Here is a 24361-nt window from a genome sequence, read left to right on the forward strand (position 1 = left end):
TTTAATACATATTACTTTTCACACATTAGCTGCTCATATAAGAGTACTTAATACTACAAGCTACTGTTACAAGCTAAAGTCAGCAGACTTTCTTATATTATTAGAAATAAATACACATTGTAGGATATCATTATTAATGACAGTGCTGCAACAGAGCTTGATAGCTGTTAACATTTACATTAAAAATGGTCAGACTTGATAACACAATTAGAGGCAGAAATTTCATCTACATATATGATTAAGGGGTCTACAGACTATGCTTTTCTTTCAGAGAGCTTCATGGCAGCCTTTTCCACCATAGGCCTTGAAGCTTAGGAGGAAAGAATGGTTTTGTGGGCCAGGCCCATGGCTCCACTGCCCTGTGCAACCTCAGGACACTGCTCCCTGCATCCAGCCATTCCAGCTCTAGCCATGCCTACATGGTCCCCAGATATGTCTCAGGCCTCTGCTTCAGAGCATGCAAGCCATAAGCCTTGGCAGCTTCCATGTGATGTTAAACCTGTGGATACACAGAGGGCAAGGGTTGAGGCTTGGAAGCCTCCACTTACATTTCAAAGGATGTATGGAAATGTCTGGATGTCCAGGCAAAAATCTGCTGCAGGGGTGGAGCCCTCATGGAAGACCTCTACCAGGGCAGTGTGGAAGGGAAATGTGAGGTGGGAGCCACCATACAGAGTTCCCACTGGGGCACTGCCTATTGGAGCTGTGAGAAGAAGGCAACTATTCTCCAGACCCCAGAATGGTAGATCCACTTGCAGCTTGCAATGTGCACCTGGATGAGGCACAAGCACCAAACACCAGCCCATGAAATCATCCAATGGGGCCGTACTGTGTAAAGTCACAGAGGCAGAAATACCCAAGGCCTTGGAGCCCACCCCATGCATCAGTGTGGCCTGGATATGAGACATGAAGTCAAAGGAGATTATTTTGGAGATTTAAGATTTAATGACTGCCCTCCTGGGTTTTAGACTTCCATGGGGACTGTAGACCCTTTGCTTTGACTGATTTATCCTTTTTTGGAATGGGTGTATTCACCCAAAGCCTGTACCCCCATTGTATCTTGTAAGTATTTTCAGGCTCATAGGCGGAAGGGACTTGCCTTGTCTCAGATGAGACTTTGGACTGTGGACTTCTCAGTTAATTCTGAAATCAGTTAAGACTTGGGGAACTGTTGAGAAAGGATGATTGTATTTTGCAATGTGAGAAGGACATGAGATTTCAGAGGAACCAGGGGTTTCATGATATGGTTTGGATTTGTTTCCCTGCCCAAATCTCATGTTAAATTGTAATCTCCAATGTAGCAGGAGGGACCTGGTAGGAGGTCATTGAATCATGGGGGAAAATTTCCCCCTTGCTGTTCTGGTGACAGTGGTGACAGTGAGTCAGTTCTCATGAGATCTGGTTGTTTAAAAGTGTGTAGTACCACCCCTTCTCTCTCCTGCTCTGGCCATGTAAGATGCGCCAACTTCCCCTTCAGCCCTGATTCAAAGTTTCCTGAGGCTTCTCCAGCCATGCTTCTTGTACAGCTTGTAGAACTGTGAGCCACTTAAACCTATTTTTATTTATAAATTACCCAGTAACAGGTAGTTATTTATAGCAGTGCAAGAATGGGCTAACACAGAAGGGGTATTAAATATTCTCTAATGGTAGAACTTACCAGTAAAGCATCTGATCCAGAATTATTCTTTGTGGGAAGATCTTTTTGATTACTAAGTCAGTCTATTTACTTGTTGAAAGTCTGCCCCAATTTTTTATTTTTTCTGAAGTCAGTTTGAATAGTTTGATTCCAAGAATTTGTCCATTGCATCCATTTGTCTAGTTGGCATAAATTGTATATAATATTCCCTTATAACATTTTTTTATTTCTGTAAGCTAAATAGAAGGTCCTCTCTTTCATTCCAAGTTAGTAAATTGCATCTTATCTCTTTTATTCCTGGCCAGTCTAGCTAGAGGTTTGTTAATTTTGTTGATGATTTCAAAGAATTGATTTTGGCTTCATTTATTATCTCTACTCTTTTCCTAATCCCTGTTTTATTATTTTCCACTGTAGTCTCTATTATTTCTATTGTATTGTTTAGCTTTCTTTTTTTTTTTTTTTCAAAGAGAGTCACCTCCAATCTCCTCCATCACTCAGGCTGGAGTAAAATGATGTGATCGTGGCTCACTGCAGCCCTGCAGCCTTGACTTCCCGGACCCAGGTGATTCTCCCACCTTAGCCTCCTGAGTAGCTGAGGCCACAGGTGCACACCACTATGCCCAGCTTATTCTTGTATTTTTTGTAGAGATGGGATTTTGCCATATTGCCCAGGCTGGTCTCAAACTCTGGGTCTCAAGCAATCCACCCGCCTCGGCCTCCCAAAATGTTGGAATTACAGGTGTGAGTCACCACAGCTGGCCTCCCTTCTGCTCTTTTTCTTCAGTTTGCTTAACATTTCCACTGTCTTTGTGACAAAGACTACATTGTTAATTAGAGATTAAAATACATGTTACAATGTATTGCTATTTTTATTTGTCTCAAAGTATTTTTCTGATTTTATGTCTTTCTTGAGTCATTGATTAAAGAATATTGTTTAATTTCCACACACTTGTGAATTTCCAAAATTTCTTTCACTATTAATTTCTAATTGCATTCCATTTTTGTCAGAGAATAGAATTTGTATTATTTCAATCATCTTCAATTTAACGATATTGGTTTTATGGCCTAACATGATCTATACTGAAAAACATTCTAGGTGCACTTGAGAAGAATGTGTATTCTGCTGTTAGGGGGTGGAGTGTTTTGTAGATATCTTTTAGGTCTAGCTGCTTTATGGAGTTGTTCCATCTTGACCTTAAGTTACTGCATTGGCAGAGTTTCAAGGTTAGTCAGAGATGAGAGCTTAGGGCCTTCCCAAGTGTTTCCTGAGTATATATACAGCTTGCTTTTATCTTTTTAGAATCCCAGAAATATGTTAAACCTTTTAAAACTTGCTATGAACACCATTCTCTAGCTTTTCCTTTAAAGACTTTATGGGTAGTCAATAATTCTGCCATTGATGTTCACGACAGTAGGACCATTGAAGAGGCTGACAACAGCCCTTGGATGACCTTGTCATAGACATCAGCATCCGTAGCCTCACATATAGTAAACAGAGACTGTCTATAACAAATGGAAGCAGGAGAGGAGTCCTCCATGTGGTAACTTAACGTTAGCTTGGATAAACACATATATTCAGAAGTACTTGGATGGATTTAAGGAAAATTAAGAGTTTTGACAAAGTACGTGAAGTCAGAGTCATGGATATCCCCTTCTGTGTGTGTGTGTGTGTGTGTGTGTGCGTGTGCTGTGTCTGGTTTTTGTTTTTGTGTTTCCATTTGTACCAGACTGATGTGACTTAGGTAACATGCCTTATTTTCCTTCCTAATGCTAATAACAATGTCAACTAAAATGTACTGAGCATTAACTTTTTTTCCAGGCAGTATTATGTACATTTACAATGTATTGGATCAAATTCTCACAATCCTTTTGTACAAAGATCTATTTTTGTTAATCCTATATTAAAGAAGAATAATCTGGTCAGTTAGTGGCTCACACCTGTAATCCCAGAACTTTGGGAGGCTAAGGTAGGAGGATTGCTTGAACCCAGGAGGTCAAAGCTTCAGTGAGCTATGATTGTGCTGCTGCACTCCAGTGTGGGTGACAGGGCAAGACACTGTCTCAAAAGAAGAAAAAAAGAAAGGTAAAGAGGGGCTAAATAACTTAACTAAAATTATGTCCAGTGTGAGTTAAAGTCAGGATTTTTAACACGGACAGTACAATTTCCAGAGGCTACACTCTCAGCCCCTACAATTCTCTTCCTTCTAAAAATGTAAATAGTGTAAAAGGATATTATTCATTTACCTTAGCTGTGACAGCAAATAATTGTATAAGTTTATATCCACTGTTTGGGACAATCCATTATCCTACAGTTGTAGGCTGATGAAACTTTCCATCACTGTGTCACTTTTCTGTTAAAATCTTTTAATTGGCTCCTCATTTCACTCAGAGAAAAATACAAAGTAGATAAATAACATACAAGGCTCTCTAGTTTCTGCTCTCTTCTTATCTGTCGCCTTTCTACTTTTACCTCACTCACTTCTTTCCAATACTTCTGGCCCCCTTGTTGTTTCTGAAACGCACCTGGCAAGCTTCAGTTTTGATCTCTGCCTAGAACTCTTCCCGGAGATATCAACGAGAATAACTTCCTCAGCCTCTGTAAGCCTTTGCTAATAGCTTACCTTTTGATGACGCAAGTGCTGATGATACTACTTAATACTACAACTTCTACTACAGTCCTCCTCTGCTTTTCCAATCTCATTCATATGATCGATTTTTCCCATAGCATTCACAACTTTCTAACTTTGATAATAAACACTTATTTATTATAGTAACTGTTTATTGCCTATCTCTTCTTCCAGAAAACTAGCTCCACGAAGTCAGTGATATGGGTTGCTTCACAGTGTAGGTGGTCATTTGTTAAGAAAAAGAATGCACATAACTTTCTAAAGTAAAACAAACTTGAACACCAATGCATCCAACTGGCTCTGAGTATCATAATTATCCAAGCCTGTTCTTAAATTTCATCCTTTGGCTTTTGCATATGCTGCATTATCTATATAGATAATTGTCTCCCTTTTTCCACCTGGAAACTCCTGTCTTTCTGCTAAAATGACTCTTCCTAAGCAATTCTCGTAAAATGCTTAATGCTCTCCTCTCATGAGCCTACATGTGGTTCAAATTTTAGAGTGCCTTAAATACTGTATTTTAATTTATCTTTTAAATTTTTTAAATCTTTTTTTAGCCACAGACTCCATGACTCCCTAACCTAGAACATTCATCTCTCATATTTGTGTCTTTAGCATCTAATACAGTGATTGACATACAGTCAAGCCTTCAGTTAATGAAATAAATGATGCTTTATTATCTATACCAAGATCTCTATAGACTTAAAATAGTTTCATGTTTATGAAAGCTTTTTACAAATATAAAAGTCTGAGCTCTGCTTATGATATTTGTGTCTTTATAAAGACCAAAGGCTTGAAAGAGAATTGCTTGAATTTTCTTTACAGACAGCATTTCTAAGAAGGATACAGTATGATATTTGCAAATCTAATATCTGTTGGTTGTTGTGTATGTGTATATGCACATAGGCTTCAAGTAAGAGGACAGAAAGGGGTTGAGGGCTAATGCTGATCTCCATTAAAGTTATTTTTCAAGCACACTTCAAAAGAGGCCCCTTCTTCCTTAAAAGATATATAGCCTGTCTCACAAGGATCTGTCTGTCTAGAGGCTACGCAAATCAGCAACATCCCTATTTCAGCAAAAGCAATCTAAGAAAAGCAGCATAATCAATTTCTCATCATTTTTGCTTTTGATCCAACTAGGACTATATGCATAGGGATGGACTAGGATGGTTTCTGTGGAATTTTTCAAGAAAAATATTTGCCAAAGGTTAATGTTTCATGTTCCCTTGGGCTAATCATGCTCTCTCACCTTTTTTTTTAAATGGCTCCAAAATAGCTCTTTTTAAATTCAGTCATATATTATCACAATTATGTATAGTAACCAACCAAAGATAAAACACATGTAAAATGTTTTTCATTTTATATTAAAAGCTGAAAGTTGGTGCTAGAGGATGCTTTATATGATAAGTTGATATGTAGAAAAATACTAATATGTAGATTAATTTCCTAATATTTTGAATTGCTTTGCTTCTTCCGTAAAAGTTATTCATTTATCATTCTACACATTTCAGTCCAACTAATTGAGGCAGCAAATATCTTGAATTATTATTTTAAAATGTGTTTATACACAAAAGTAACAATCATGTCAAATAATAAACTTTGTTATTTAAAATATTTCCTTGGAATTGAGAGAATTTGTTACTGTAAGATTCTACAATAATTGATAGTGTAAAATGTTATCAGATACAAACCAACAAGGATGGAATAGAGGATTCCTGGCCTATCTGATGGCGGTTGAATATTCCGGTCCTGATCAATGGCTTGGATTGGTGGCGTAACAATAATGGGGTTCAGTTCTTCCTGAAAAAAAATTAGAGAGTTTTATTCAGCTGCATTACTAATACTTCATGAAGGATTGAGACAGACATTTTAGTTTGGAAATCTATATAACATCTGAGACAGTAAACTCAAGTTTCAACATTTATGATCTAATACCTTTTACTAGCTAATTTTGAACGTTAAGAGGGAGCAAAGTATCCTCAAGGTCAAAATGGTAAGACATAGTAATTATGCACATAGACATTTATATCAGTAACTACTCCTAAAAGGAAAGCAAGGAAGAATGACAATGCATTTTTAATCTTCTCTAGAGGATTTCACAAAAGAAATAGCAGCCTCTCAAATAGTTTATGAAGTAATGTTTTCTCTTTGCTTTAGACAAGATTTGTAAGAATACTTGTATTCTTTCCTTGCTAAATCATTTTTTAGTTTCATACACATCAATTACATTAAAATATAAATACTTAAAGTAAATAATTTCATAAAAATAAAAGTAACATTATTGCAAATTTCATATAATTAAAATTGATTTTAAATATTACAGGTATGTACATGTATTTTACAATGGTCTATAAGAAATAATGTTTAAAATTATAATATACTTCTTTAAATTCAGTGTTTCCCAATTTAATGTCCTATTCTGTTGTGCTATCAGGACTGGCAAACATTTTTCTGTAAAGGACCAGATAATAACTATCTTTAGGTTTTGCCAACAATATGGTCTATGTTGCAGCTACTCTCAACTCTGCCATTACAGCACAAAAGCCCAAGTGGGCATGGCTCTGTTGCAATAAAACATTACAAAAACAGGTGGTAAGTTATATGAGGTTACTGACTACTGTGATCATAATAGATATGCTAAAAATACAACAATAGTATGTTGAAAAATAATAAAAAAAGCTTATCTGCACAGATACGCTTGGGAAATATGATATTAAATACAGTTTTGAAAGCCAATTAACTATATCACAAATCTTTTCAGACTTAATTATGCTAATCTGCATACGGACTTTCTAAGAAAAGGGTACTATTTGCTCACTTTCAAGAAACACCCATTAACCTCTTTTTGAAATAATGCCTTTAGAACACAGTTTGGGAAACACTACTCTAAGTTTTGTAGCCCTCATCCCAAATGTGTAACTGGTAATTCTAAATCGAAATACCTCTAAAGGGTAATTCTAAGGGAAATTCCATTACATATTTGGGCTGAGGGCTGTGAAACTTAAACTACTGTTTCCCAAACATTTAGTATGTCTCAATATCTGCAACTTTACATTCTAAAAAATTACTGCAATGTTCTCATATTATTTCTTCTCAAATGATAGAACATTGAAATATGTCCTGTACTTTTATACAAAACCAGTAGTGTCAGTTCTCAGCAAAAATGTAGAGTGATGGCATGCTGAAAAAAGAGCAATGATATTAAAACATTATTTATAATACTTAATTTTATATTGAAATTATAATAAGGATAATTATTGACCAATAATTTAAACACCATAAACATTATAGGGGTTTCTCTTGAGTTCATTATCACGAATAGGTCCTAAGTAGTCTAAATGTTATCAGTATTTTCCTGAAAATAAAGAGTTGTTGGTAGAATAATACTCTATTCTCTCCTTTAAATGTGGAATCAGAACCATGAAAATACCAAATAAATATCAAAATTACTCCTTTAAATCCAGAAGATTATTGTTCTCATTACACAACTCTCACTGAACTCTTCCTCCCACACTGCCTTTCTCTCTCTCTCTCTCACACACACACACACACACACACACACACAAACACTTTCCCAATAGTCAATTTGCTTGGTATGCAATACCTGTATTTCTCCCTAAACTGAAAAAAAAAATCTGAAGTTCTTTGAAATATGTATGTTTGAACACAGGAGTTAAGAGTTGACAAGTTCTTTCTAGTCATTTCGCCAAGGAATCTGATTGCATCAGCCAAAGTCAGCTTATAGTTAAGCTGTATCAATCCTGGTTCATATAATTAAATCTGCAGTAATTTTTCCAAAACCGAGGCTCTGTTTGGATCCTGTGAAGGCATTTCAAATCTGAGGATTTTCTGCAGTTCCATTCTGCATCTCATAGTCAGAAAAATATACCAATGTTTCCCAAACAATTTTTGCTATTATAAAATAAGTAATTTCTTATCTAGAAATTAAAATAAAATTGAATCTTAGCTTTTCGTTTGGAATGCAAAATGTAAGCAAATCATAATATCTCAGGATATGTTGGCTGATCACCTTCATCTATTTATTTCTATAGATTTGCTAAGTTACCCACACATAAGCAGTTTTAGCTTTGTTAACTAGTAATATAGTATAAAATATTCTTTCTATAATATATAGAGTTGTTGAAATGAGCAACATAACTTATTTACATTGAATTGTATAAGCGATGTAAAAACTAAAAATAACACATCAAACAAAACCAAGAGAAAGGGAGAAATGAAAATTAAATTCCTCATCTTGCACATTTGCTTGCTAATTAAATATTATATATATATATAGTAAGAACTGAAGAAATAAAAATAAACAAGTGTAGTATTTAGAATTATATTAATAATCAGAAGATGAAAATCTGTGAGTATCTCAGGATACTGAGCATGGAAGTGAGGGTAGATGGGATAGAAAATATTTTACATAAAGCCATTTGGTACTGTGTGACTATGTCATTACCATACCCTGTACTATTTGTTTTAACATTATTAATAAATAAATTATAGTATTGAGAATAAAATAAAATAAACTCTCTTGATAAAGGCTTTCACAAGTTTCTGGAAATTTAAAAGAAATGGTGTGGTTTAAATAACTTTTCAGAATTGACATTTTATCTTGTCCTATAGAGATTAGCAACTTATTTTACAATATTTATTTTTCCTTCTGCTGCCATAAATGAAATTGTCATATAATCTAGGATTAAAGGTGTAAAGAATGATTTTTTAAATATTATGTGTATGATTACCTCTCAAGTAAATTGTGCTCCATGAAGCTTGAAATTTTTAAATATTATTAATACATGACATTAAAGAATACTAAAAATTATGATTTTTAGGATGATCTTGTTAAATATTTAATATATTTTATAAAGATATGTAGCATTGAAGTCAGAGGCAGATAATTTATATGCATTCATTAAAAGAAACAACATAAATAACATGCATTATGTTTGAACTTCTGTCTGCTACCACAATCTCCACAGTAGATGGAACCAGGCCTGGAAAGGGTATTCACATAAGCAAGAACAACCCATGTTGAAACGGTTCCTTAGAATAAGTGAGAATTTCACAGAGAGAACAGAGGTAAAATAGCAATAATATGTACGTATTCAGTTCAAGTATTTTTTTTAACAACAGGGTAAATCCAAAGCAAACTGAGTAAAAATAAAATGAAAAAGGAAAAAAAAAGCAGTATGTAGTAGTAAAGAATCCAATGCTGATGAAAAAAGGAAACAGATAAAAGAAATAGTCTTTGATTACCAAGTGCCAGCATATTACTGTCCTTGAATTTATTGAAAAATAGTATCCTTATTATGAACCTCTTTTTCCCTAAGTTAGTTTTAGGTCCGTTCTCGGACTTTAAACCTAGAGTATCAATTTAATAAAACGCTAAAGAAAAGAGAGTAATAGATGGTGTGTTGGCTCTCTTAGAGACATTTACTTACGTTACCTTCTAAATTCTGTTATTTATTTCCTTCTTTTTTCTTTTTTTTTTTTGAGACAGAGTCTCGCTCTGTCGCCCAGGCTGGAGTGTAGTGGCGCGATCCCGGCTCACTGCAAGCTCCGCCTCCCGGGTTCACGCCATTCTCCTGCCTTAGCCTCCTGAGTAGCTGTGACTACAGGCATGCGCCACCACGCCCAGCTAATTTTTGTGTTTTTAGTAGAGGCGGGGTTTCACCATGTTTGCCAGGATGGTCTGGATCTCTTGACCTCGTGATTCGCCCATCTCGGCCTCCCAAACTGCTAGGACTACAGGAGTGAGCCACGGCACCTGGCCAATTCTGTTATTTTCATTGAACAGAGTTATAGCTCTATGAAGAGAACAGAATTATTCTTGCCCAGGAATTGAAGTAATGTAATCATTTACAGGATTTAGCAAATAGCAGATATTTAATATATTTTTGCCAACTTATTCTATTGAGTTATCCAAAGAGATCACTACTCTCTGATCAACTTTGTAATATCCACTACCAGAAAACAGTCCATCTGTGGCTACTGCCAGGTCTTCCACAGTTCCGAAAAGGCGGTTAATTCAGTGACTTGTTTCTTCTGAAGAACAGAGTCTCTTCACATAGATGGTAATTGCTGTTGCTTATTCTCTGTCGTCCTCATTTCTCTTAGCTTTTGACTTTACTGCCTAGATTACAGAGGAAGTACGGTATGTGTTGAAGAAATTAGAAGTCCACCCATAGCTCAAATATGCCTGGGTATCCTTTATGGAAAGTATCAAAACGTTCCTCTATTTTATTACAATTGTTACATTTATCTTTTTGCCAAAAGCTTTATTGGTCTGTGGGCAGAAAATATCTTATTTGTATTTATAACCCTCAGCCTAGTGCCTCACAGATTTCAACAAATTTTTGTTATCAAGTCAAAAAACACAAAAAGAGCTCCCCAAACCCTGGATGGTTCTTTTATACTTTGCCTCTGAAGCAAAGCTGCTTTCTTTGCTGTCTCATTTGTCTTCAAGAAGAGGTCATGTCTCCTGAATTCTGTTCCAGTTGATAAGCCTATATTAGAAGCACACAGGATAGCAGATTTGCATTTCATTGCTGTTTGAACTGTCAGAGCTACATTCCCTGTCTTAGTCATGGGGACACATAACTATAGTGAATTAGGTCCATATAAAGAGATTCATATTGAGAAGTTAATCATAGAAACGATTAAACAACAACAAAAAAAGTCTTCTGTGAAAATACTGTGTAAATATATAGTCAAGAACCTAAAGATTATTCTATTATGAATACATGCTTCCTATTCATTAGCTTTTCTGGAGACACAACTTCTCTTTTGAGCAATGTTAAGACAACGTTTTCATGCACAACTGTTTATTATTCTGAAGATAACAGTAGGCAATTAACATTTGATGTGAGTGACGGTTAATTATGCCTCATAAAACCTCACTACCAGATTGAAAATGAACTTTTGGTCTGAATTCTATTTTATATATATATATATATATATATATATATATATACATATATATGTGTATATATATATATATACGTATATATATGTGTATATATATATATACGTATATATATATGTGTATATATATATATACGTATATATATATATGTATATATATAAAATCATTAGTAAAAACATATTAGCAAGCAATCACAAAAGATTAAGACGCGTTTCTGCAGATTTAATAAAATCTCATGTTTCTGGTCTTTTAGGTGTTCAAACCATTATCTTGAACAAAAGGTATATTCAAGAGAAACACTCAGATTTCAGAGATTGGATATATTCACTGTTTAGCTAATAGCAGGTAAACAGAAGTCATGATCCATAGAACAATAAGATTTAACCAATGATATCATCCCTAATGTTAAATGGATACATAATGCATATGATTTTCACTGTTTCATGCATGGGTAGGTTGTCTTTAAAATAATCTGAAACCATTTCTTACTTTTAAAATCCTTCTCACTTCACCAATGAGAAATAATATCTATCATTTACACAAGTTGATGGGTCAGTAAACTTAAAAATGACATTTCGCAGACTGATTATTAAAGCTTCCAGCCTTGGTTGAGATAGAGATAATAGAAGCATTGTTAAAATACTAAATATTCTCAACTTGGCATTTGAATGATGTCTTCATCTGAGTAATATATACATACTAGTGCACTGAATGTGCCCAAGTATTTCAAATTAACTGAAGGCATTATAATTATCTTCAAGGAAGAATATGTTTTGATACATCCCTGGAAAGGTAATCTGAGCTCATACAAATACATGGTTTGCTGTTATAAAAGCCAAACTTGGATGTATTATATAATATTACACTTATCATTGCTTAGATCTTTACACTGTATTTTAATCAAGTAATAACATCATAGTATTTGGAGAAAGGATAGTTATGCTAAAATAGTAAAAATATGCTGTAAGTATTCCAAGACCAATAATTAAGTGATCTGAAATCTTAGAAACTATATAATTTAATACCTAAGTTATTGAATTTATTACTTAGCACTTAATTGCTTTCACTAATTTTATGTGTTCTTTACATTTAAATAGGTGCTTTTTCAATATCCATTAAAGTCATTAATATTCAATTTGTACACTTCCTTTAACAATAGAAGATTCCTACTGCATGTAAGGAAAGTCAGTGTCACGCCTGTAATCCCAGCACTTTGGGAGGCCGAGGTGGACGGATCACGAGGTCAGGGATCGAGATCATCCTGGCTAACACAGTGAAACCCCGTCTCTACTGAAAATACAGAAATTTAGCCTGGCTTGGTGGCGGGCGCCTGTAGTCCTAGCTACTCGGGAGGCTGAGGCAGGAGAATGGCGTGAACCAGGGAGGCGGAGCTTGCAGTGAGCCGGGATCGCGCCACTACACTCCAGCCTGGGCGACAGAGCGAGACTCCGTGTCAAAAAAAAAAAAAAAAAAAGTTAGTGAACATTATTATTCTCATTTCATATTACATTGCAAATGTACTATTTTCCTCGAAGCTCTTGATTATTTTCAGCCAGATTCTTGCTTGTTTCCATGTGTTACTAACACAGAGAACTAGAACAAATCAAAAATTTTCTCAAACACATTCATATAGACATAAATACAATTATATATTCCCTTTAGAGGCCAAACAACCATTTCTGTTTTCACTTTGCTTAGTTTTGCTTTTTTCAAGGGTCAGAAATATCAGATTGTTTGAAAAAGTATCAGACATATCAAAATGTTTTTTTCTGGTGAGATTATTTTAAAAAATAGTAATTGGGGTGAGTAGTATGAGCCAAACCAATTACTTTGAACTTTTTGTATTGTTATGGAAGAAACACAGGTTGAACATTCACAAACATCTTTGAAACTGATACACTAACATACATCAAAGTTCCTCAAATGGTTTTGATAATTATTATCCTTAGAACAGAAGAGTGAAGAGCACATTTGAGATAGGTATATAATCATGATTCATGAAAATCATAACACCTCATGCCTAATGGTGTTTCTTATCACATATTAAAACAAAAACTCACTGAGCTAACAGAAAATACCCTTATTATTTCCATGAGCAAATTTTATGACCCCTCCAATAACATACTCTTTATTCTACCACGTATGTGTAGATTTACCTTGTATAATGTGACTGAATTTGTTTCCAAAATGTGCATTTCAGTATCCTCTCAATTGCATATTTGAATACTTTTACTGATACTTCCCTTATTTTCAAAATATTTCCTTGAATGTCTTTGTCTTTAAAGTTTGTTTACCTGGGATTATATGCCTCCCTTGTCTATGGATCATCAAATGATTTCTAGACAGGCGATGAAAACCTTGGCTGGTGGTAACCCAGTAATTATTGTCCATGAATAAATAATAAAAGTCTGTAACAAAATCTTCAACGTTGGTGACTTGTTCCACACTGTCCAAGTGACAAAGTCTCAAGCATTACTGCAATCAAGTTGGCTTTGACTATCAAAAATCAATTTCCACATAACTCAAACCTGAGAATATGTATTTCACAGATGTTGTAAGGAGGATACATAGATCACAGAAATATTTATTACAACGCTTTCTTCCATTCTTATCCATTTCTATAACAACTATTCTTGTTCCTACTTCTCACACTGCCTCAGGGCTAACTCAAAATCTTCTTGTTATTCACCTCCCCTTCATTCCCATCATGCACATCAAAAATCCTCCAAACGATTTTGACAAGCATGACCCACTCTGGAAGTCAGAGGAAAGGAAGAAATTGAGCAGACAGAGTTTGCTTTATCATGAAGATAAGGAGACAATCTTGGGAGAATTTATTTGTTCATAATTTTAGTCTCATTAAATTTGGATGAATATTTCAATGATAATAATGATATGGTTCCCATTGTGTGCTCTCATCAGGTCAGGAGATGTCTGTTTTTGTGATGACTTCAATTTATTGTCAAATCACAATTCTATCCAGGACTTCCTTGTTAGCAGGGACTGTGTGAGCACTCCCTAGGGTTTTTACCCTCAATCTCTCCAGATAAGGCCTCCTCACTCAATAGGAAGGCAATAAAACAAGGACAACAAATATGAAACATATATAACAAAGTAGTCCTTTTTTATTGATTTCATTTTGGAGAAATAAAATCTGATTTTGCATTATCAGATGCATTAGTTTGGTAAAAGAACATAAATTTTTAATTTAGATAAATGAAGCAGAGTAGTATACAGTTTTCCCAAGTGGTTTTATCATTTTATATTTCTACCGAGTATGTGTGTAATAAATGTGAATGTTCAAATCAATGGGAAAAAATTGATTTTTAAATAAAGAATGATTAAATATTGGTTAACAATGAATACAGAAAAAAATTATGATAGATATTGACTTTACCAAATAAAGCTTTGGAAGACTGCTAAGTAAGTCTTTACCAGATACATCTTTGGTCGATTGCTTATGCCAAATAAATCTTTCTAGAACAAAAGTGAATATATGAGAAAAACACATGTATTAGAAGTCAACATAGGTGAAAATAAGAAAGGTAAATGATTACTTTAGAATATTGCAAATACTTGCTTAGCAATGATTTAAAACAATCCCAATAATTGGAACTGTTGAAGGCATGAGGAGATAGGGGCTTTTATATCTGTGACGGAAAAAAAAAAGCAGGTTAATTTCAAGGAAAAAAAAATGAAATCTATCACCAGGTTTGACAATATGTATAGTATAGATTAAAGCATTTCAATTTGAGCTTTATCTTACATAAATATTGAGAGATATGCTTAGAGATGTGTTGACAAGGATATTCATTGTACAATATACAATTTGCTTTTTTAAAAAATAAATTTCTTATTCGAGTACAACTTATGAGATACCTTCATAAATCAATAGTTCACAGTCTGATGAATTATCACAAAGTTTTAATTAAAAATTCCAGGAAAAAAATTGATATTTTCACCAGGTCTGATAATATGTGTAACTTAAACTTAAGGACTGCCCTTTGAGCTTTATCTTACATAAATATTGAGAGGGACATATGCTCAGAGATGTGTTGACAAGAATATTCACTGCACAATATATAATGTGCTTTTAAAAATAAATTTCTTATTCAAATATAAGTTATGAGATACCTTCCTAAATCATTAGATCACAGTCTGGGACAAATTATTACAAAGTTATAATTCATTCATGTAATCACACTGTGATCAAGAAATAGAATATTGCCAGTATCTCAGAAACCCACTTATTAAATTATCTACTCATAACTGCCCCTACTTCCATCCTAAAGATGGCCTGATTTGTAATATGAAAGATTTGTTTTATCTGTTTTAAATTTTCTATAAATTGAATTACATAGTATAAAACCTTTTATATATGGCTTTTTAATCAATTATTATATCTTATATGATATATATGCATGTAAGATTCTTGCATATAATTAAGTGCAGTATTAGTAAACTCATATTAATGGTTATACTATCATCCATTAGATGAATAGATCATATTTTATATATTCATTTTTTTCAACTGGTGATGAACTTTGTACTTCTTCTAGGGTGTGCTGTGATGATAATGCTCTTACAAACACTCTTGAGTTTGTCTTCTTGCTGATATGATTGCATTTGTGTTAAATATGAGAATAAAATTGCAGAGTATGTACACATTCTGATAGGCTAGATTATTGTCAGTTTTCTAATGTGGTTGTGTGGTTTACATTCTATCATAGAGTAGGAGAATTCTAATTCTTTCACAACTTTATCAATTTCAGTCTCAAGATTTTAGCAAAGCCAGTGAATATGTATTATTATCTTATAGTTGCTTTAACTTGAATTTTGTTGATGATTAATGGCGTTGAACAACTGTTTGATGATCTTGGACATTTGTAAAGTGCCGTTCCATATCTCTTGCCTATTTTTAGTTGAATTGTCTGTTTTCCTTAATGATTCACAAGAGTTCTTTATATATTGTAATTAAATCATTTATCAGCTTAAAGTTTTATACATATCACAATTCTTATGGCTTATATTTAGACCCTATTAATGTTATCTTGTCAAAGAAAAATTTCTAATTTTAATATAGTTTTATTTATCCCTTTCTCTTTTCATATATATTTGGCTATTTCCTCTACCTGTACACATATTCTGACCATATGAGGTATAGACAATAATTTTCCTTATCTATTTCCATAGATGAAATATTGTGCTCATCCACATCAGAATTTATGTAAACTGATTTGGCTTCCCTATAACTTTCTTGAGAGCAAAGTGAAGGTCTATTTTCTCTTATATCTGTAGGACCAGACAGTACATGTGGCACACAGAGACTCAAAAACTTTGAATAAAGTGTTTTTCGGTTGTAGATTATTTAGAGTATTTTTGGGGCTCATACATACTTGCCTTGCTCTCTGAATTTCTGTAGGACATCTAAATACAAATAATGATGTTTTTTGAGAATCTATTTATAATTTCAACATCTTTGAGCTTCCTAAGTTGCTGCATTTAACTACAGGCCAAAATAATCTTGCCATAAGAGTGAATCATATACACATATAGGGGCTCAAAGTGCTTCACTGAGATGGCCTTTTGGGGTAGTACAATAAACAATGTCATAAACATTCCAATAGAGTGAATGGTGAACTCCTATGTCCTACAGCAAAATATGCCAAGCTTGCCAATAAGTAGCAATAAAGCTTTTCAATAGCTAGTTTCCTAGAGCTTGAATTATGATTTTCAAGGTGAGATTAATAATATCTACATTGCTCGTGCCACTGCACTCCAGCCTGGGCAACAGAGCAAGATTCCTTCTCAAAAAAAAAAAAAATATATATATTTATATATACATATATATACACTGTATGATTGATGTGAGGATGCATGAAAGAATATATATATATATAAATAAACAGTAAATGATATTCTTAATATACGGAAATTATTATAGTTAGTTTTTTAAATTGATAATTTTAATGCTTTTAAATTGTGTAGTCTGGGTGTTAAAATTGACTCCAAGTTATAAGCTAGAGAGAGAGAAATTTTCATTTGAAACTAGAAGCTTAGTTGATACCATGTCTTACACATCTGTCTGAAAATAGGACACTGATATGAATTTTGAAAGTTTATTTAGAATTCCAAAGTTGATCAAATAATTGAGGAAGTAAAAAGGGATTATCTATCTCTGCTATTTAACTTGAAGCCAAGCTTTGAATGAGAAACTTATGAAGTAAATTATTTAAAAATCATACTTAAAAATAAGAGAGTCTACCAGAGTTGAATATTCACTTAAAGTAGGTATCTGATTTTGATTTATTTAAAGGTAACTTCAGTGAAATTATTTTCTATAGACTCAGACATATCATAATTTTATATCCAATAATAAATTCATTCCCTACATTTTTATTGTAAAGAGTTGAAGTGAAATTTCTTAATTTGTTAACATTCAGATGAATTATATAAATGCATTAAGCAGTTGGCATGTACAAAGAACTCTACTAACTGCTAAAGCAGTAGAAAATAAATTAGACACAAATTCTGGAGACACGAAAAAGCTCACAGTATCAGGGATGGGGATTCAAAGTGCAGGTACCACCAGTTAATTTAGAAAATGTTTCGTTAGGGCATTTCTCAATACATGGTAAGAGAAAGCTCTGATAAAAAATTCACGCTGTCAAGTATTAAAGGTGAATTATAAAAAATAACAACGAACAGACATTCAAGCATGTGTACTTCGATCCAAGTATCAAATGTGATACTGCTAGTGAAAAATAATGTTCTTGTCTCTGATAGGAGCGGGAAAAAAGAGTAACAAAATATAGTAGAAAATCATCTAGAGACATTTTGAGGAGAGTTTCTAAATCGCCTTAAAAATGGAGGAGTTTAATTTTCATAAACTGAGTTGCCAATGAAAAACTTCTATAGGAAAATAGCAAAAATATTTATTGTCTTGGTGATTAAAAAAATGATCCTAGAGTATCTTTAAAAGTATAGTTCAGAGAAGCAAAAATATTTATAACCCTACTACCCAATGATTATCATTTTTAATATTTAAGGTATTTGGTATCAGTATTTGTTATCTATGTATATATATTGCTTGTCTAATTGTCTGTATATAAACACATGTAATATTTTACCATGTTCCATATTTAATTTTGTTGACATTTTCATCTCACGTTATATCATAACATTGGTCTTCATCAATAAATATGCATCAAAAACCTATTTTTGCAATAGCTTTCCAAACCCACTAATGTGATCATTTATAAAATGATATATTTCCTCTTCGATAGTGTGTAAAAAAGTCTAACTGCAGATGCTTGTCAATAGTGAGGGAGATATACATCTAGAGTGTTGCTAGTTAAGCCTAAAGTTTAATTTTAAATTTCTTTGGTCACTAGCATAATTTACTTGATATGTGTGTGTTTTGCCTGTTCATTTACTTTGCCTATTTTTTTTTTTTAATTTGGGCATTTTAAAATTTTATTTTCATGGCATATGTGAATAGCACAGAGATCAACACTTTGTCACCAGCCTTAAACATATTTTCAGTTTGTTGTTTGCCTTTTAGTGTTGTTTTTGACATTTAAGATGTTGGTGTTTTTATTTACTCAAATATTTCCCTTTCCTTTTGGATTTTAGGCTAGATACTTTAAACCATCTAAAAATTATGTGAATATCAAATTATCTATGTTTTTCAAGTACTATGGCTTTAACATTTTATATGTAATGTTTCAATCCATCAAGAAATTGAACAGTAAAGACTTAATACCAAATTATAATTGGAATTTTAATCTTTATCATTTTAACAGAAATAAAACTAGATTGAAAAACTGTATTTTTCCATTGTATCTTAAATGGACATCTTATTTATGTATTTATTTATTTATTTATTTATTTATTTGAGACAGGGTCTGGCTCAGTTACCCAGGCTTGAGTATGATGGTGCAATCTCACAAACTCCACCTCATGGGCTCTGACCATCCTCCCACTTCAGCACCAGAGTAGTAGCTGGGACTACAGGTGCATGCCACCACACCCGGCTATACTTTTTTTTTATATTTTTTGTATTATTAGTTTCACCATTTTGCCCAGGCTGGTCTCGAACTCCTGAGCTCAGGCAAAAGGCCCACCTCGGCCTCCCAAAGTGCTGGGATTACAGGCATGAGTGACTGCACCTGGCCTATAAAATGTAATCTCATTGCAAAACTCAATGATGCCGCGCTTCTATAATTTTTTCTTTTTAGGACAGAGTTGCTCTGTCGCCGAGGCTGGAGTGCAGTGGCGCGATCGCGACTCACTGCAAGCTCCGCCTGCCACCACACCTAGCTAATTTTTTTGTATTTTTAGTAGAGACGGGGTTTCACCATGTTAGCCAGGATGGTCTCGATCTCCTGACCTCGTGATCCACTTGCCTCGGCCTCTCAAAGTGCTGGGATAACAAGCATGAGCCACCGCACCCAGCTTATTATATTTTTTAAGACAGGTTTTCTCTAGTAGAAGAGAGCCATGATATTTAGGATTATGCATATGTGTGAAAGCTAGACATTAAAAAGCATACAATGACTTGAAATATGGAATTGGGTATCAAATAATCTGGATTTATGGAAAACTAGTCACAAAATTCATGGAGATAAACAAGATGGAATGTCAAACAAGAAAAGACCATGTAATTGCATTTGTTAAATGTCTCTAATGTGTTCCACATCCACTTCCCAATCTCTCTCTCTCTCACACACACCCTAACAAAACTGCTATCCTTGTAAATAAAATTTAAGGGTTGAAAACCAACATGTATACTTTTTTACATTACACATGTACTTTAATTATCATTTTAAATTCCTACAGCAAGTTAAAAATACATATTTAGATTAATTTTATTGGTTTAATTATTTCTTTTTCTTCAACAGTCAATTGACAGATGACTTTGAGTACTTTTATTCTGAAGATAATATGAATCCTTGTATATATGAGAATGATGTTTCATTCTTAAATAAAAATTTGATTGAATTTTAGGTTCTCTATTTACAAACTTTTTCTTTCAACGCACTGCAAGTTCTACCTAATCTTTGCTTTCTTTATGCTTTCTTCTTTAACTGTCTGGTAGAAATTTGCTTTTATCCTAGAAATAAATATAGCTTACCAGGGATTTTCCAAGTATTTGTCTCTGCTTTAACTGTGATTCATGATTAACACTTTTGATCTGCAAACACAGGTTTTTATATAACCCTTGAGTGTTTTTTTGTTTTTGTTTTTCCTTACAGTATCTTTGTTATTGTACTTGCTTACTTCTCCTGGTTTATTAATAAACACAAACTAATTACATTTTTATCTGGCTCTCTGATCTTCGTTGCTTGATTCTCCTAGTCAATTCGTCTGTAGTCTGGAAGATTTCTCAAACATGTAAGGGAATACTATAAAATCGTAGAGAGTGCTTTTTTAAACCAGGCTGATGCAGACAAAGTCTTGCCTCTCAAATTAGTTTCTGTGAACTCCACCTTTTGCTGGTCTGTAAAATAAAGAGTAATCTTAACTTCTTTACCAAGAGGTTTGTTTATTAACTGTGGAAATGCTTGTAAAACACCTAGTACAATTGTCCTATCAAGTTCTAAAAAAGTATTTGTTATTATTGTTTATAGAGTTGCAGCTTTGCTTTCTGCATCTTAAATCCTATCATTCTGTCTTAAATCTCTTCAGTTTAATTATTTCATTTTTTCTTCTGTATCAATATCTTTAACTTTCAATATCATCCTATATATTCCATTCTTAGTTAAATTTTATTTGTTACCCAAACTCTTGAAAATAATTTAATAGTGTTTCTTTTAGTCAATCTTATTAAATATATGCTCTCCCCCTGCCTTTTTATCTTCAGTGTAAAATGCTGCTCTAATGTTGTGGAATCTTTCAAGGGATTCAAGTGTGTTTGAAACTGTGTATTAAGCGATGATCGCTACCTTGCTGACTGCAAAGTTTCCATATTTCTGTGGTGGAGAGGTAGAGATCTCTCCTTTATCCCTGTCTACATCTCTTTTCCCTCTACTGCTGCTTTCTTACACTAGTCTTGGCAAAAATCGTACTTAGACCCCTTGTTTCTAGTGTTGATGCAACTTTTCATCCCTTTTTGTTATCTCCACAAGTACATCAATAGGGCCATGAGTAAAACTAATGCAGATACTAGTAGCTCCCTGACATTTCAATTCAGACCTACTCTATGTATTTCAATCCAAACCTACTTTAGGTTAAGAGATGGAAAACGACATCCCAGAAGAGGTGTTAGATAAAACTATGTTTTCAAAGATTGATACTTCGAGGCAAAGCCTTCTCCTCTAACTTTTCCGGATAGAATAATATTGATTATCCTCACTATTCTCATTAAAATGTGCTTTCCTCTGCATTAGATTATTAATCAGAACTCTCACATTCTTAGTTCATCATCGTATATTTTATAGCAGTCCAGTCCAGAGGAAAGCATGCTGCCATCAGAGCCAGAACGACCAAGGTCTCAAAACTATTCTCCACAACTTATTCATTATGTAAATATATCTTTCTAAATATCAACATTGTAAGTGTATAATAGTAACATTAATTTACAGCAATTCATATATCAGATTAGACCAATTAATCCTATATCATTTTAATTATAGAACTTTTCTCAGGATTTTTTTTTAAGTAACTTTAGACGGCCTTGCAGCGACTGTCCCAGGGAACATTCAATAAATATTAGTTTTATAATTTCTTATTATTCTATTTATGTATACATTTCTTTCTGATCTGTACTATAGTTATATTGAAGAGAATGACTATTTCTTTCACGTTAGTGCCTTACTTGGTGCCTGACATATTGTAGATACCCAGTTGCCACTTATTGAATCAAAGAACCAAGGTATTGATTGAATTATGGGAGTAAAATAATTACAACATGTTATAAAGCTGGGGGACAGGAAAATCCAAAAGAAGAGATACATTTTGGGGAAAACAATTAAATTCGAATGAGGATTGGGTTTACTAGAGAAATATCATTTTAAATTCACAATTCAGAACTGGAGAAAATTTAAAAGAGTAAGAAACAGAAAAAATGAATAAAAATAACTTTGTTTTGATATTAATTTTCATAAGTTGATTGAACCTTCAATATATGTGAGAATATTAAAGTTACTGCATTTCCTACAGTTTTTTGGGTATATTCTATATGGAACTAACACAGTGGTTTTTATTGTCAGAATATTCAAATATTACTACTAATAGCACTAATAACAATGCCATCTGTCACTGATCACATTCACTAGCACACTGTAGACTCTACATGTACATTGAGAACATTGAGAAATCTGTGACAACGGTGAGTTATATCTTTTATTGACTTCTTCTAGTTCTGTATCATCCAGAGTAGAGGACACATACTACTTTACAAAATATACCCTTGCTGTATGAAGCACCAACATTTTTAGTTTCATTTACAGAACAAATTCTGAACTTTGTCTCTGATATAAATTATGTTATACAGCAGCATTTAAAAGAGATATTAGTGATTAGTGATTTATTTTTATAAATGCAATATGAACTTTAGTAATACTAAAATAATTTTGTCATCTTACTATATTTATATTAAAATATGCATATGGTAATGCTTGCTTGCTATAAATTAAATCATACAATAACTGTCCCTTTTACAGCTGGTTTGAAAACATTCTTTTGCTGTCTTTTAACGTAGATTTTAGATCTCAAATACTGTATTTTTAATTTAATAGAACACATGGCCATTTAATACTAGGAAGAAAAAGAGATGTTAATGTCATTTTCCAATAGTATTTAATCTAATATGTTAAAATTTTTAAACATATACAGCATTTGTGTATTAGCTTTAGGAAAAATACACTAGCAGTAATTATATTCTTTGCAGAAACATTTCTGAAATTAACAAAATGAGGAATATAAATAAACCATTTTTAGGCATTGAAAAGGATAAATGTATCCTAAAAGATGTTGATTTCATACTCAAAATACCATAAACTCCATCTGTTTCTTGGTATTGAAAATTGAATAAAGAATAATAACATCGTCTTATTACCAAGAGGACCTACTGTCTCACCCCGTGGTTAGTGTATGTGACTTAAGAAGCAATGATTAGAATTTGTAGAGATGATGCAAGTCTCACATTGACAAAAAGAAAATTTAGAAAACAGCAATGCTAAAATAGAAATGCACACCAGGATATACTAGCAACATAAAGTTTTAATGCTTTACAGAGCTCACATAGCCTGAATTTTCTGAGAATACAAGAGGAGCGAAAATAAAGGTTCATTTTTTTGATAGATAGTCTCGGTGGGATTATGTCTGCCTCACTGAACAGTATAAAACGTTTGGCAGAGCATGTATAATAACCACCAATAGCATGGTTCCCAATTCACTCTTACTCAACTCCCACAGCTAGCATCTGAATCACAAACAGAATAGAAGCTTCCCCAAACTCAACCACTGGTAACGTTTAAATCCCTCAGCATACTGAAGGACCTTGGGAGATTAGGGTCTTTTTGTGGAAGGGCAAATTGAAACACTTGGTTTTAATGTTTGAAATTATTATGACCTAAATTTGTTTTCACACTTCTGTTTTGTCCCTGTAGTAGAGGTGACTACTTTAACCACAGTGGGGCGCTGTTGATAACTCTGGATGCTGATGCCTGCAAGGCACTGATAGATGCTTCATAAATAATTTTCAAATGACATTCTTGATATTTGCCCACCGGGTCTCTGGAAGCATCTGCTAAAATTTTCAATTTGTCTTCAGAATTTCAATGTAATTTTTTTTTCTTTCTCCTTTCTGCATTGACAACAATTTATGTCTTCCACATAGGATGTACTTCATTCACACTATGTAGGTATTTTTAAAAGTGTAGGTACCATCATACCCGCATCAGAAGCATCTGTTAAAGTAATCCCACTGGTGGGCGGGACCCCAGAAAGCACATATACTCATAACACCTTACAAGAGCTGTAGGTAATTTGTATTTTGGACAAACGTCAGGCTTTTTTTGTGTACAATAAAGATGTATACAAACTATAACCTTTTAACCCTTTCTGATAAGCCTTCCTATATCCTGACATTGATTTCCTTCTTTTGCTTGTTTCTCTCTCATCACTCTTCAAAAAGAGAGGTGGTGACCAGTGTTGGAC

General features: G+C 33.5%; 1 protein-coding gene across 9 annotated transcripts in view; it reads right to left on the reverse strand.

The window, feature by feature from the left end:
- PCDH15 (protocadherin related 15) overlaps positions 1–24361 on the reverse strand; it is a 1819045-nt gene that overhangs the window by 433431 nt on the left and 1361253 nt on the right. For all 9 annotated transcript variants that reach the window (XM_055274344.2, XM_055274341.2, XM_055274340.2 and 6 more), the window contains one exon: positions 5955–6063. In XM_055274344.2, coding sequence (XP_055130319.1) covers positions 5955–6063 — 109 coding nt within the window. The remainder of the gene's footprint in view (positions 1–5954; positions 6064–24361) is intronic.

This window comes from Symphalangus syndactylus, chromosome 4 (genome assembly GCF_028878055.3).
Source record: "Symphalangus syndactylus isolate Jambi chromosome 4, NHGRI_mSymSyn1-v2.1_pri, whole genome shotgun sequence".
Taxonomy (NCBI): domain Eukaryota; kingdom Metazoa; phylum Chordata; class Mammalia; order Primates; family Hylobatidae; genus Symphalangus; species Symphalangus syndactylus.